At 40.3% G+C, this 16,828-nt stretch overlaps 1 protein-coding gene across 2 annotated transcripts; it reads right to left on the reverse strand.

The window, feature by feature from the left end:
• Positions 1–713: 713 nt before the first annotated feature.
• Positions 714–16,800, reverse strand: MITD1 (microtubule interacting and trafficking domain containing 1). 2 transcript variants are annotated; one of them, XM_027554679.1, is made up of 7 exons: positions 16,564–16,800; positions 5,423–5,524; positions 3,013–3,149; positions 2,846–2,932; positions 1,827–1,939; positions 1,028–1,088; positions 714–934 (listed from the first exon to the last, which is right to left on the reverse strand). In XM_027554679.1, the coding sequence occupies exons 1-7, from the start codon at positions 16,712–16,714 to the stop codon at positions 839–841; spliced, it is 747 nt and encodes a 248-aa protein (XP_027410480.1). In that variant the 5' UTR covers positions 16,715–16,800; the 3' UTR covers positions 714–838. The 2 variants fall into 2 exon arrangements, with proteins under 2 accessions (XP_027410480.1, XP_027410481.1); XM_027554680.1 differs by having other exon boundaries at positions 16,422–16,733.
• Positions 16,801–16,828: the final 28 nt, after the last annotated feature.

A 16,828-nucleotide genomic window follows, 5' to 3' on the forward strand; every position in this document is an offset into this window, starting at 1 on the left:
GGATTGGGATTTAAACGTGAATTTCTAGGGGTTATGTGTGTGCACAATCAACCCTTAACAGAGGGGTTTCAGGGTCCCCCCCAACCCCAGACTACTCTGCCCAACTCTGTTCCTATGACCTCTACCTGGCTTTGTCCCTCCACACTATTCACTCTTGATTTGAAATCTTCAAGCTTTTCCAGATGTGATGTTCAGAAGGGCACTCTCCAACACCAGGACTTCTATTTCCCTCTACAGACTTTAGCTTAGCTTATTCTTCAAGCTTCTGGTCTGCCCACTGCCTCTAGCAGTATCCCCTCTCCCAGCTGATCCCCATGAGACCTAGTCTGTCCCCAACCAGTCAACTGGCATGTCTATGGATAGGCTTTCCCAGGACAATTGATGCTAAGCTGCAGAGCTTTACAGATGTTGCAGTCAAGGTTAAGTGAGCTACAAAATGCATCTGGTATTACTAAAAGGCTTGATTTGCCTTTATAAGGAGTTAAGTAATAGAGGATAACTGAATTTAGGTAAATATCTGCTGAAGACACATAATTTTAGGGACTTCCTGGGTGGTCCAGTGGCTAAGGTCTTGATTCATTCATCAACATCCAAACAAGAGAAAATCTGGGGAAATGTTTCAACTAACTATACTTGAAACACTAAGTACTCTGAGTAACCTATTGATAAAAGTGAATTCAGGATTGGTCACACAACTGAACAAGGAATCCATACATTAGTAAAATATAAAAATTTATTGTTAAATTCATACATTATAGGAATGATCTGTCCACAGTTAAAAAAAAAACCCAACATTCATTTAAAGTAGAAATATATATGTAAATTAGGCTACTATCCATCATATTTTTTTTGTGTGCTTATTATGAAAAATGTCCACTGTTGTTTCATGACATGGTCTTAAGTCAAAATCACAATATCCAAGGGAAAAACGACTCTAAAAAGAGAAGAGAAGAGTTTTTTTTAACAAAAATGATCAAAGCCACTTTTTAAAGAATGCTACACAGTCACACATGAGACTATATCCTACCTGTGGTTTCTTAAAATAATCAAGTCCCCTTCCGATCTTAATTATCCATCCATTGTTGAACCTATTGAAATTAGTTATATAGTATTACACTCCAGACATTTAGGTCAGACAATGATCAAAGTTGTATGAAGTGTCAGCTAAATCTCCCCCTAACAAATAAAATCACTTCTTGCAGTGGCGAGTTGAACCAAACCTGGGTTTACCTATGGGCTGTGTCTACAATGAAACAAAACAACCATTAGCTGATAAAAGATTTTAACAATTCAATTAAACCTTCCTCATGAATTTCATCTTCCTGAGAAAGCTTCCCTGTTCTGTTAACAAGTGGCTTCCAAGTGTACTCAGGCAGACTGGTGATGTTTCAGGGACTCCCGTGCCTAGAGGTGGGGATGTGCCAGGGCAGAGGAAGCCCTGATGGGCACAACACAGCATCCTGTCATGCCTGCTAGAAAATTTAATAAACTATAAGAAGTAAAGCCAAATTAAATAAATACCACTATCACCCCAAAAGGAAATTATCCCAATGTCATAATACTGTATGTATAATTGGATAGAAAAGTACTTCCTTTGCTCAGATGACACAGAACATGTAAATTTTATTCCATTAGGAAACAGGAAACTCACACAGAGGACACAATTAGCCAGATTTTTTCTTCAAAAGTGAAAAATACTAAAATTAAGCTTTATTTAAATTTTTAATATTTAAGTGGAATAGTATATGTAATTATATATAATTTGTGAGAAATAAAAATAAGTATTTTTCAACTGCATAAAAATTAAAGTATTACTATATACTAACCTAATTTCTCGGTCATGTATTGAAGAAGAATATTCTAATTCCAAACTCACTCCGTGATTCCTGAGCGACTGTTTTATTTCTTCTAGGCCACTATGCTGATCTTTCCCAGTGCCCTGTCAATAGGAAAAAAATTTTTTTTTACTCAGTTATTAATATTTTAAATTATTCCTAAGCGATGCAGTGTGTGTTCAGTTGCACAGCTGTGTCACTGGCAGGTAGATTCTTTACCTCTGAACCACCTAGAAAGCCCATGCAATGTATATCTTAAAATGTAAATATTCTACACTAGTTTTACTGTCCATTACTGCAAAGAAGCAACCAAAGAAGATGAAGTAGTTTAAGAGCAACTGTTTTTATCAAAATAATCATTTTTTTTCCTAATGTGAACATAACACAACTTGGTGCCATCTCCTAAGATGTATTTTAACGGTGCTGTTTATTCAGATGAGGCTTTCTTCTCAAATTAATCCTGGAAATATGAATTGTTTAGAATTATCCCTATTTAAATCAAAATCATGATAGAAACTATCAATACTGAAGACAGAGTGATTGACTCATAGAACATCCAAGAAACTAAACTCACAAACTATTTGAATAGAGAGCTTAGCTAAGTGGCCAAATGCAAGGTACAACATACTAAAATCAACAGCGTTTTCTCCAATGTATTTTATGCCTAATCCCAGATGGCTCAGGAATAAAGAGTCCACCTGCCAATGCAGGAGACGCTAGAGACGCGGGTTTGATCCCTGGGTCGGGAACACCTCCTGGAGGAGGAAATGGCAACCCACTCTCAGTATTCTTGCCTGGAGAATCCCATGGACAGAGGACCCTGGTGGGCTATAGTCCATGGGGCCGCAAAGAGTCAGACACAACTGAGCGACTGAGCATGAAGATAGCAAGTTCATTTCCAATGAAAGAGCTCTGGTTGAAGCATTACATCCAAGTTTGCCTTGAACTACATCTTACAACTGAGTGAAGTCCATGATGTTAAGAAAGAGAAAATGCTTTCAGGTACCTACTTCATCCAGAGAGGTGAGAAGATGAATAGTTTTTACTTTACATGGCCTCTTAACCAGCATCTCACAAAATCGAAGGAAGTTATACAGCTGAAAGACATTAGGATGGGTTATTACTCGTACATGTTAAATAATGACTATTTCATCCTGTGTGAGTACATTTCACCTACCTGATGTGTGTGTCTAATATAAGGATCTTCTATCCAAACTTCTGTAACTGTTTCACTCAGGTATTCTTGAAAAAGGGACTCATAGCTGAAACCTGTTGCATTCTCTTCTATCTTAATTTGCTTGTGATATTTTCCAGCTACAAAACAGAAGTTTCTGTAATAAAACCAGTGACTACTTGTTTTCTTTTTATACATACTATAAACAGTGAGGAGCACATACAAGTTAATGTTTTTAAACTCATGCACTCAGCGAGCATTTTTGAATGCTCAATCTATACCAGACACATTGCCGGATGCTACACACACAGAGGTTATAAGGCAAACCATTCAATGAGTTTCGCCTTCATGGAGGCCAGGCAAGTGGGAAAGTCCAGAGATTTCTTGGAATAGGTTCTTGAGCTAAATCCTACAGAACCAGACAGTTTATTCAAGAAAGAACCTACTGTATATAAAGATATCTAATATTTTTGTCACCATGAGTAGAATCATAAGCTTTGATTGAGTGGGCAACTGGTCTTTCTCTTCAGATTTAAGTCTTTTTATGTCTTGCAATTTAATAGCTGAGGTATTACATATATGGTTTCCCCAATGGCTCAGCAGTAAAGAATCCACCTGCGATGCAGGAGATGCAGGTTTGATCCTTGTGTTGGGAAGATTCCCTAGAGAATTCCAGTATTCAACTCATTTCAGTATTCTTGCCTGAAAAATCCCATGGACGGAGGAGCCTCGTGGGCTACAGTCCAAAGGGTCACAAAGAGTCAGACATGAGTGAGTTACTACGCACACATTAAATAAATAAATGCAATATAATATGGAATCTAGGAGTCTTAGAACTTGTAGAGAGTGTGTTAAGCAAAAACTTATAGTACTTCTTAATAATCCAAGCCAAAGACTAGAATGCCATAGGGTCAGCAGGGGAGTTCTATTGTTTTTGTTCATTCAAAATGAATAATTATTGAATAAGTTATCAAAGACCTTTAAGGTTTGTTTTTTTTTAAATATGATCCTTAATGGTAGTTCTTGATTTATACGGTGGTTGCACTTTTAAACTTTGTTTGAAAATCAGTGGTTTGGATTGTCTTCCTAATATTTCAAAACATAAAATGTTACAAACTGTGCATCAGTTTTGAAGCCAAGCTAGTCACACAGGTTAGTTTTAGCCAGTGTATTTAAGCCACAAAGTTGATGGTACTCTATTTCCTTCAGATTTCAGAGGGAAACTGCATTGCAGGTTTCAATTTGGGATGAAGTAAACAATTTTATTACTCCTCAACAAAGTAGCCAGCTAGCCAGGTTAATCTGGGTAGCCAGGGTTTGGGATAGTACAGAATACCAGGAAGAGGCGTGCAGAGGGCAGGAGTAAACAGGAGCTGAGGGCTGGGGGACATTGTTTTTTTTTTTTTTTTTTTGAGGACAGCAGTTCCTTTGACTGTAGGATGCAGCAGCTGTGAATGTCAGGTGGCAACGGCCATTTGTGTCTGTATGTCTGTAAACTGGATGCTCAAAAAGTAGTGAACTAACCATACCTCCTGCATCTCTCATCACTGTGAGTCTCAGTCATGTCTGACTCTATGACCCCATGGACTACAGCCCACCAGGCTCCTCTGTCCATGGGATTTCCCAGGCAAGAATACTGGAGTGGGTTGTCATATCCTCCTCCAGGGGATCTTCCCCACCCAGCGATCAAACCCGTGTCTCCTGTATTGGTAGGCTGATTCTTTACCACTGCGCCACCTGGGGAGCCCCCAGAGAACCAATTATAAATAGGGAACCATACCTTCTGCATCTTTCATCATTAAGAATACCTAACTCCTCAAACGTTCTGATTGAAGACAAAAATCGCAAAGCAGCCCTGGACATTTCTTGAGCTACTTTAATATTTTGGTCATTTTATAAATGGAGATACAAATAAAATATAGGCTTTACGTTCAGTATTGCTCTGCTTCATGGGGATCATGAATTCCTTAAAATGGCGTGCAAAGTTCTGCAGTATGTAGAGCTGTCCTCAAATTCTCAGGAGGAGAATCTGACTGCCACCTTCCCCTGAGCAGAAAACAAAACAAAACAGGGCAAAGGGGCTTCCCTTGTGGTCTAGTGGCTAAGACTCTGAGATCCCAGTGCAGGGCTCTGGGTTTGACCCCTGGTTAGGGAACTAGATCCCATACACTGCAACCAAAAAAAAAAAAAAGACCCTGTCCTTTTTTTAGTGATGCAACTAAGAGCCAATGTAGCCAAATAAATAAATATTAAAAAAAAAGTTAAGAACTGGAAATGCAGAAGAGACCTGTAAGCTCCCAAGGGTAAACAGTCCAGACCACACTGAGCTCCAAAGGGCACAGCCAGGAACACTGGGTGAGACAGGCTTTGTCACAAGGGCTCAGGCACACACTCTCCAAAACAGCCTCCTTACCTTCTTTTTCTTGGTCCAAGCGTTTCTTTAAGTGTTCTGCTCTATCCATGTGGTCAGAAATTATTTTTCTGAGATTACGCTTCTTTGTTTCATCTTTGGTGCCTACAAATTAAAAAATAGACTCTCAAGATTCCAAACAGGCTTTCTCTTTGGTATAGGCAGTGTTTCCTAAGTTTTCCATGGATTTCCTGTCCTTTGGCATGGTTTGCCATGGTCCTAAAATACACAAATAATAGGTCCCAGTTTAGCTTGATCCTGTACGACCTCCACCTTTTCACTGAGCATTGGAAGCCCTTTATTTAGAAGTGGGGACTCTGACACTGTGACTGATAGCTGGGGACACTCAATCCAGTGTGGAAACAAAGGTGGCTTATTACATGTCACTGACTATGAGCACTATTTTGTTCCAATTACCCATAAGTTTGAAATCTTAGCATAATCAAAAGATAGCAAACAACATCTTTCTTCCACAAAACCAGTCTCTATTCTAGACTTCCCCTTTACAGCTTACGTTGACTCATTTTCCCAGCCATCCCAAAAATCAAAGGTATTTTTGAGTATACAGTATCAATAAAAGCTTATCCCAAGCCCCACCTCCAACCAGTTAACAAATTACTTCTGGTCCCTTCCTTCCTCCCTCCCTTTTAATACTGCTTTCACTTTTCACTTTAATTTCATTTTTAAACTCTGTTTTTAAAAATATTTTATTTTGAATTAATTGTATATTTATGGAAAAGCTAGGAACATGGCAGAGACTCCCTTCATCCGGATTCCCCTATATTAACATATTACACAACTACAGTACAATTATCAGAGCAAGCACGTGAACATTCATACAACACTAGCAGCTCATCTACACACCTTACTGGTATTTCATTAATTGTCCACTTTATTGTCCTTTGTTGTGCCTGCCCATCTTTGGGTGCAATATTCCCTTGATATGTCCAACTTTCCTGAGATCTCTAGTCTTTCCCTTTTGTTGTTTTCTTCTAGTTTTATGTACTGTTCATTGAAGAAGGCCTTCTTGTCTCTCTGTGCTATTCTCTGGAACTCTGCGTCGAGTTGGATGTAAAATTGGAAATATCAAGGGAACGTTTCACCCAAAGGTGGGCACAATAAAGTACAGAAACAATTAAGACCTAGTAGACGCTGAAGAGATCAAGAAGAGATGGAAAGAATACACAGGAGAACTGTACAAAAAAGGTCTTAATGAACCAGATTACTCTGATGATGTGGTCAGTCACCCAGAGCCACACATTCTGGAGTTTGAAGTCAAGTGGGCTTTAGGACTCACTGCTGTTAATAAAGCTAGTGGATGTGATGGAATTCCAGTGCTCACTCACTTCAGTTGTGAGACTCCATAACTGTAGCCTGCCAGGCTCCTCTGTACATGGGATTCTCCAGGCAGGAATACTGGAGTGGGTTGCCATACCCCTCTCCAGGAGATCTTCCCGACCCAGGGATCGATCCTACATCTCTTACATCTCCTGCACTGGCAGGTGGCTTCTTTACCACTAGCACCACCTGGAATTACAGTAGAACTATTCAAACAAAACCCCAAAGGATGATGCCCTCAAGGTGTTGCTGTCGGTATGTCAGCAAATCTGGAAGACTCAGCAGTGGCCACAGGACTGGAAAAGGTCAATCCTCATCCCAATTCCCAAGAAGGGCAGTACTAAAGAATGAGCTAACAGTCGGATAACAGTTGGATAATTGCACTCATCTCCCATGCTAGTAAGGTCATTCTTAAAATCTTGCATATTAAACTTCAGCATTATGTGAACCAAGAAGTTCCAGATGAACAAGCTGGGTCTAGAAAAGGAAGAGGAACCAGAGATCAAATTGCCAACATTTGCTGGATCTTAGAGAAAGCAATGGAATTCCAGAAAAACATCTACCTCTATTTCATCAACTATGCTAAAGCCTTTGACTTTATCATCCACATAGTGTGGATGATAACAAACTATGGAAAGCTCTTAAAGAGATGGGAATACCAGACCATCTTACCTGTCTCCTGAGAAACCTGTGTGCAGGTCAAGAAGCAACAGTTAGAAGCCTGTATGGAACAACTGATCGGTTCAAGATTGAGAAAGGAGTATGACAGGGCTGTCTGCTGTCACCCTTTTTGTTTAACCTATACGCTGCTGAGCACATCATGAGAAATGCTGGGTTGGATGAGCTACAAGCTGGAATCAAGATAGGCGGGAAAAACATCAACAACCTTAGATATGTGGATGATACCACTCTAATGGCAGAAAGTGAAGAGGAACTAGAGAGCCTCTTAATGAGGGTGAAGGAGGAGAGTAACTTCTAAAAGAACTAAGATCATGGCATCCAGCCCCATTACTTCATGACAAATGGAAGGGGAAAAGGTGGAAGTAGTGACAGATTTCCTCTTCTTGAGCTCTAAAATCACTGCACATGGTGACTACAGTCATGAGGTCAGAAGACGATTGTTTCTTGACAGGAAAGCTATGACAAACCTATACAGTGTGCTAAAAAGCAGAGACATTACTTTGCTGACAAAGGTCCGTATAGTCAAGGCTATGGTCTTCCCAGTGGTCATGTATGGATGTGAGAGCTAGACTGTAAAGAAAGCAGAATGCCAAAGAACTGATGCCTTTGAACTGTGGTGCTGGAGAAGACTCCTGAAAGTCCCCTGGACAGCAAGGAAATAAAATCAGCCAATCTTAAGGGAAACCAACCCTGAATATTCATTGGAAGGACTGATGCTGAAGCTCTACTTGGTCATCTGATGCAAACAGCCAATTCATTGGAAAAGTCCCTGATGCTAGGAAAGATTGAGGGCAGGAGAAGAGGGTGTCAAGAGGATGAGATGGATGGATGGCATCACTGATGCAATGGACATTAACTTGGGCAAATTTTGGGAGATGGTGAGGAACAGGGAGGCCTGGCATGCTGCAGTCAATGGGCTTGAAGAGTTGGACACAACTGGGTGACTGAATAACAACAAATATCCCACTAAAGAAAGTTTTCTGGTCTAGGATCCCACATAGCATTTAGGGGTTATGCCTCTTTAGTCTTCTCCAGTCTGTAATAGTTCCTTTAGTATGTTTCTGCCTTTTATGACCTTGACATTTAGGAAGAGTAAACAGTTATTTTGCAGAATGTGTCTCATTTTGGGCTGCCACTGTTTTCTAAGGGTAAGATTGAGGTTATACATATTTTTAGCAAGAAAATCACAGAAGTGTTGTGCCCTTCTCAGTGGGTACATGAGGTCAATATGTCTTATTACTGGAGATGTCAACTTTGATGACTTGGTTACGGTGGAGTTTACAGATTTCTCCACTAGAAAGTCACTATTTTCTATTTTGTATGAAAAAGCTATCTTGTGGGTAAATATCCTATCTCTCTTCACTCTTCATCCACTAATTTTAGGACCCACTGATGGTCTTTTTTTTTTTTTTGGCCATGGCATGCAGCATGTGGGATCTTAGCTGCCCGACCAGGGACTGAACTTGAGCCCCCTGCATTGGAAGGCAAAATCTTAACCATTGGACTGCCAAGGAAGTCCCATTGATGGCCTTTCCCTGTAGCAATTACTACTGCAGTATTTGCCAAATGGTGATTTTCTACTTCCATCATTTCTACTTAATGTATTAACTGGAATTCCACTGTAAGAAAAAGCTGTCCCTTCTCACCCATCTACTTATTTATTCTACTAATAATTTATATCAATATGGACTCATGGAGATTTTACTTTATGGGTTGTAATTGAAAACTATCATCATTTTCCTTTTTTTAATTTATTTTTTTATTGAAGGATAATTGCTTTACAGAATTTTGTTGTTTTCTGTCAAACCTAAATATGAATCAGCCATAGGTATACATATGTCCCCTCCCTTTTGAACCTCCCTCCCACCTCCCACCCCATCCCTCCCCTCTAGATTGATACAGAGCCCCCGTCTGAGTTTCCTGAGCCATACAGCAAATTTCTGTTGGCTATCTATTTTATACATGGTAATGTAAGTTTCCATGTTACTCTTTCCATGCATCTCACCCTCTCCTCCCCTCCCCATGTCCATAAGTCTATTCTCTGTCTGTTTCTCCACTGCTGCCCTGTGAATAAATTCTTCAGTGCCATTTTTCTAGATTCCGTATATATGCCATAGAATATGATATTTATCTTTCTCTTTCTGACTCACTTCACTGTGTATAATAGGTTCTAGGTTCATCCACCTCATCAGAACTTACTCAAATGTGTTCCTTTTTATGGTGAATATAAAAATGTAGTAATATTCCATTGTGTATATCTACCACAGCTTCTTTATCCAATCATCTGTCGATGGACATCTAGGTTGCTTCCATGTTCTAGCTATTTAAAATAGTGCTGCAATGAACATTAGGGTACATGTGTCTTTTTCAATTTTGGTTTCCTCAGGGTATATGCCTTCTAGTGAGATTGCTGGATTATATAGTGGTTTTATTCCTAGTTTTTAAAGGAATCTCCATACTGTCTTCCATAGTGGCTGTATCAATTTACATTCCCACCAACAGTGCAAGAGCGTTCCTTTTTCTCCACACCCTCTCCAGCATTTATTGTTTGTAGACTTTTTGATGATGGCCATTCTGACTGGTGTGAGGTGATATCTCATTGTAGTTTTGATTTGCATTTCCCTAACAATGAGTGGTGTTGAGCATCTTTTCATGTGCGTTTGTTAGCCATCTTTATGTCTTCTTTGGAGAAATGTCTGTTTAGGTCTTTTTCCCTCTTTTTGATTGGGTTGTTTTTCTGGCATTGGGTTGTATGAGCTGCTTTTTCGGAAATTAATCCTTTGTCAGTTGTTTCATTTGCTATTATTTTCTCCCATTCTGAGGGTTGTCTTTTCACCTTGCTTAGTTTCCTTTGCTGTGCAAAAGCTTTTAAGTTTAATCAGCTCCTACTTGTTTACTTTTGTGTTTATTTCTGTTACTCTAGGAGGTGGGTCATAGAGGATCTTGCTTTGATTTATGTCATCAAGTGTTCTGCCTATGTTTTCCTCTAAGAGTTTTATAGTTTCTGGTCTTACATTTAGGTCTTTAATCCATTTTGAATTTATCTTTGTGTATGGTGTTAGGAAGTGTTCTAATTTCATTCTTTTACCTGTAGCTGTCCAGTTTTCCCAGCACCATTTGTTGAAGAGCCTGTCTTTGCCCCATTGTATATTCTTGCCTCCTTTGTCAAAAATAAGGTACCCACAAGTGCATGAGTTTATTTCTGGGCTTTTGATCTTGCTCCATTTGTCTGTATTTCTGTTTTTGTGCCAGTACCATACTGTCTTGATGACTGTAGCTTTGTAGTATAATCTGAAGTCGGGAAGGTTGATTCTTCCAGCTCCATTCTTCTTTCTCAAGACAGCTTTGGCTATTTGGGGTCTTTTGTGTATCCATATGAATTGTGAAATTTTTTTGTTCTAGTTCTGTGAAAAATGCCATTGGTAATTTGATAGGGATTGCATTGAATCTGTAGATTGCATTTGGTAGTATAGTCATTTTCACAATCTTGATTCTTCCTACCCAGGAACATGGAATATTTCTCCATCTGTTTATGTAGTCTTTGATTTCTTTCCTTAGTGTTTTATAATTTTCTGTGTACAGTTCTTTTGTCTCCTTAGGTAAGTTTATTCCTATTTAATTCTTTTTGTTGCAATGGTGAATGGGATTGTTGCTTAATTTCTCTTTCTGATTTTTCATTGTTGGTATATATTAGTATATAGAAATGCAAGTGATTTTGGCGTATTGATTTTGTATCCTGCATCTTTGCTAAATTCACTGATTAGCTCTAATAATTTTCTGAACTATCTTTAGTGTCACATCATCTGCAAATAATGAGAGCTTTACTTCTTCTTTTCCAATCTGGATTCCTTTTATTTCTTTTTCTTCTCTGATTAATGTAACTATGTTGAATAACAGTGGTGAAAGTGGACACCCTTGTCTTGTCCCTGATCTTAGGGGGAATGCTTTCAGTTTTTTACCATTGAGAATAATGTTTACTATAGGTTTATCATATATGGCCTTTACTATGTTGAGGTAGGCTCCTTCCATGCCCATTTTTTGAAAAGTTTTAATCATAAATGGGTGCTGAATTTTGTCAAAGGCTTTTTCTGCACCCATTGAGATTATTATATGCTTTTTATCTTTCAATTTGTTAATATGGTATACCACATTGACTGATTTGCATATATTGAAAAATCCTTGCATTCTTGGAATAAACCCAACTTGATGATGGTGTATGGACTATTTGATGTGTTGCTGAATTGTGTTTGCTAAAATTTTGTTGAGGATTTTTGCATCTATGTTCATCAGTGATATTGGCCTGTAGTTTTCTTTTTTTGTGTTGTCTTTGTCTGGTTTTGGTATCAGGGTGATGGTGGCCTCGTAAAATGAGTTTGGAAGCATTCCTTCCTCTGCAAGCATTTTTTGGAAGAGTTTTAGAAGGACAGGCATTAGCTCTTCTCTAAATGTTTGACAGAATTCTCTTGTGAAGCCATCTGGTCCTGGGCTTTTGGGAAACTATCATCATTTTCCTGGTTAAATATTATCAGCATTGGCTTTGAGAGCTCCTTGTGCTGGCTCCTGTGTTCTTTTGACGTACCCCATTATTTTTTGACTACTTCCTTACATTTTGGTGCAAAACGTAGTTTTCTTGCTCCAGCCTCAAAATCAACCATTTCTCCCAGAGACTTTGGTTTGTTTATTGGAGAATGGTATCAAGAGATCATATTCTGAGTGCTAAGTGTGTTCACTGTGGCTTGGGGAAAGTCTAGACCCTTTCTGTCAAGACAGGCAGAAAGTCTATGGAGGTTTACTAATACATACATCTCTATTGCTGTATCTGTCCATCTGCATCAAAACCCACAAATTCATGTTAACTTTGATCCCACAGGGTTCATTCTAGCCTTCCTCCTTTCCTTACCTGTAACTTCTTTCATTATCCACAATATATTTACTAGCTTGTTCCTGGTTAGATCCCTGGGTAGGGAAGATCCCCTGGGGAAGGAAATGGCTACCCACTCCAGTTATTCTTGCCTGGAGAATCCCATGGACAGAGGAGCCTGGTAGGCCACAGTTCATGGGGTTGCAAAGAGTCGGACATAATTGAGCAACTAACACTTTCACTTTCAAGTTCAATATAGACATCAAGCAGTTTCAGAATTCTTAACCCATACTGTTGTGAGAAAACAAAATTAACCAACTAAAATATAATGTTTGGGGACTTCCTTGGTGGTCCAGAGGTTAAGAATACGCCTTCCAAAGCAGGGTACTTGGATTCAATCCCTGGTCAGGGAACTAAGATCCCACGTGCCACGGGGCAACTAAGCCCATCTGCCTCAACTAGAGAACCCATGCTGCAACGAAGACCCAGCACAGTCAAAAAAGAATTAAAAAACAAAACCTGCTTTGCCACTTTTAGCTGTGTGACCTTGGCCAGTTATTCAACCTCTTTTTATCTTCTTGTCTAACACGGAAAGAGTAACAGCACCCTAGAAAATTGTGGAGAGGACTAATTATGAAAAACTAATTGCAAAGAGTTGACATGACTTAGCATCTGAACAACAACAAATTATGATACTGGCATGCAGAAAATAGTAAATGTCAGTATCATTATCATCTACTTAATTTCTTTATACACTACCCTCTCGGCTTCCTCTAGAACTAGATTTTATCTAACACCTGTTTTCTTAACTCTACTGTTACTTTGCTACTGCCTATAAACATAGGCTATTTCCCCTGTCCTCTTTCTTAATCATTATCCTCAATCACAGTTTGACCCATTCTTCAAACATGACTTTGTCTTCCAGGTTTCATCATATAGCCATCTCCAAGTCCCATTGGAAACTCACTCCCACATCTAATCAATGAGCCAATGCAAGTAATTCGATGTCCACTCTGTCCTCTCTCTTTCCTAGTAAGTGGTGTCATTCAGGTCATGGTTCATTCAGGCCCTCATCTCCTCTCATCTTGACTCCTGCAGGAGCTCATTAATTGATCTGCTTGACTTCAGTCTCTTCAGGTTCATGTCTCTCCTACTCTCTTGCCCTGTTCACTCATTTATTCAAGAAATATTTACTGAGAACTTACCACATGCCAGGCATTATTCTAAGCACTGGAGACACAGCAGTTAATAAAACAAAACACAATTCCCCACTATCATTCAAATGGGCGGAAAGACAACAACAGAGGTAAATTGGTAAAACACATATGTTAGACTGTGATAAAGTGCTATTAAATAAAGCAAGGAAGAAGGATAAAAGAGTCCTGGAATGGGGGTTATAATTTCACATTGGGGGTCAGGGAATGGCCTCACAAATAAGGTGATATTTGTATAAATACCTGAAAGAGGAGAGAGAATAGGTCATGCAAATATTTGGGAGAAAAACATGTGCCTAAGAGAGGCAGGCCCTGAAATGCAACTTTAATTTTGTCACTCCTTTGCAGAAACTTTAGTTTCTCCTTGTCAATGGAATGAGTTAAAATCTGGCGGTCAAGGCCATCCACAGCATGCTCCAACCATCAGTCTACCTTTAAACTTCTCCTCTTCCTCTATAGGTATATGCTAAAGTGAACTGAACCATTTATTTAGTAAAACAGCACAGACAGAACTGGAACACTTTTAGCTGAGTTTCTTAAATTCTACTTAACCTTCCAAAACCCCTATCGAAAGCAAGCCCCACCTTTCCATCCCCAAATGACCACTGGCTGTTTAAATCCTCATTGCATTTGTTTCCATGGCTCTTGGCACTTATTCCCTGCAGTACAGTTATTTGCGTTTATATCTTAACCTTCAAGATCATGTCACTGTCTCTTGAACCACCACAGGATCAGTGGAGCACACAGGAGCAGAACTCCTGGGATTCTGCTGCTTCAGGGTCCACCACTGTATGCCATGTCCCTTTCTGAGAGTCAGCAGAGCAGAGCTGCTAAAGCCTTGGGGTCCAGTTGTGACTCTACCAATGGTGGCTGAACTGGAAAGTGAACTTTGCTTTTTATGCTGTTAAAATGAGGGTAACATCACCTCATACTTCATAGGGCAACCGTAAGGACGAATTGGGATCATGCTTCTAATGTGCTCTGAATACTGCCTACCACTCAAGACTTATAAATGATAGCTACTCTTATTATCACCGTCATCAAATGGTCCCTGCCCAAGGTAGGGTTTTAGAGTTCTAAGAAAAGCACTGTACACTGAAGACCAGCCTCTGCTGTCTCAAAGCTTCTGAAACATATCAGAAATATGCAGGCAGAGAGGTATAGAGGGGAGATCTTAGGCCAGACAGGAAACGCAAGAGGATGGGGAGCAGGGGCTCATTTTAAGTCAATTAATATATAATTACATGTTTATTAGCTGCAAGGGATTGTGCTCGATGTTAAGGTTATTTGGGTACTTCTAGGGGCTTCCCTGGTGGCTCAGAGGTTAAAGCGTGTGCCTGCAATGCGGGAGACCCGGGTTTGATCCCTGGGTTGGGAAGAGCCCCTGGAGAAGGAAATGGCAACCCACTCCAGTACTCTTGCCTGGAGAATCCCATGGAGGGAAGAGCCTGGTAGGCTATAGTCCACGGGGTCGCAAAGAGTCGGACACGACTGAGCTACTTCACAACACTGAATTGGTCATCTGACTTGGACAGCCAACTCATTGGAAAAGTCCCTGATGCTGGGATAGATTGAGGGCAGAAGGAGAAGAGGGCATCAGAGGATGAGATGGCTGGATGGCATCAACTGATGGAATGGACATGAACTTCAGCAAACTTTGGGAGATGGTGAGGGACAGGGAGGCCTGGCATGCTGCAGTCCATGGGGTCACAAAGAGTCGGACACGACTGGATGACTGAACGACTGAACAACAACACCACTAATGACCATGTAACAGAAAGTCTTAACTCTCACAATCCTATACATTTCTCACACGAAATTTCAGTATATCCATTTCTAATGAAAAAACTTAAATTGGAGTATAGTGTGATAAAGAACCCACCTGCCAATGCAGGAGATGTAGGAAACACTGGCTCAAACCCTGGGTCAGGAAGACCCACTCTAGTATTCTTGCCTGAAAAACCCCATGGACAGAGGAGCCTGGCAGGCCACAGTCCATGGGGTCACAAAAAATCCCACATGACTGAGCAACTAATACTTTCATAGCTGATTTAGACTGTCGTGGTGGTTTCATGGGTACGGCAAAGTGAATCAGTTACACACACACATATATCCACTGTTTTTAAAATTCTTCTCCCATGCAAGTCATTAGAGAGTACTGAGTAGAGTTCCCCGTGCTATACAGTAGGCCCGTATTAGTTTTTTAAACTTATAATGAAAATGTTTAATGAGAAAAATAAGGAAAAGGGTGTAATGATCTTATTATCTATCACCTAGATTTAAAAACTGATAGCATTTTGTCATATTTGCTTCAACGTTCAAATTCAGACATTATAATTCCTTTCCAAACATGTTAGTCTTCACCCCTAAAATTAAGAAGAGTTTGAAAAATACCATACTACCTAACAAAGTTAATAATTTTATTGCTACTTGTTCCATATACAATCTTCCTAAATTGATCCCCAAATGTTTATACAGTTCCTTCAAACCCAAGTCGCTTCAAGGCAACTATTACATCTGCTGCTGCTAAGTCGCTTCAGTCGTGTCCGACTCTGTGCGACCCCATAGACGGCAGCCCATCAGGCTTCCCGGTCCCTGGGATTCTCCAGGCAAGAACACTAGAGTGGGTTGCCATTTCCTTCTCCAGTGCATGAAAGTGAAAAGTGAAAGTGAAGTCGCTCAGTCGTATCCGACTCTTCGCGACCCCATGGACTGCAGCCCATCAGGCTCCTCTGTCCATGGGATTTTCCAGGCAACAGTACTGGAGTGGGGTGCCATTGCCTTCTCCTTCTTCTCTTCTCTTCTTCTCTAACTATTACGTCTAGTTACCTCTTAAAATTCTAGAACAGTAACCTCTCTTTCACTGACGACATCAATCTAATAAAGATATAAAAAGAAACCAGTCCACCTGTCCTGTAGAATACCCCATCTTCTGTATTTCACTGCTGTCTCGCGGCGAAAGGAATCGTTTTAACTCTTTCACTCCCACTCAGGCAAGACGGATTGCAACTCCATTTCCTCCAGTCTCGGCTCCCCGGCTCACTGCTCACCTTTCAGAACCTGCAGGAGCAGATCGATCCCCTCCTGGTAACACACCAGAGCCTGCGGGCCCCGGGACTCGGACTCCAGATCTAACGCCCGCTTTAACACAGTCAATGCAGCTGTGCTCCCAGGGTCCTGCGCCAGGCTGGACCTCGACATAATCTCCGAAACTACTGTCAGCTTCTTCCAGTTTCTTGGTGGGTGGGTCTGCGGCGCGCCTGCTCGCGGTCACGTGACGCCTCTGCGCTCACTTTTTATGGTGCCGGAGTGGGA

Source organism: Bos indicus x Bos taurus, chromosome 11, assembly GCF_003369695.1.
Source record: "Bos indicus x Bos taurus breed Angus x Brahman F1 hybrid chromosome 11, Bos_hybrid_MaternalHap_v2.0, whole genome shotgun sequence".
NCBI lineage: Eukaryota > Metazoa > Chordata > Mammalia > Artiodactyla > Bovidae > Bos > Bos indicus x Bos taurus.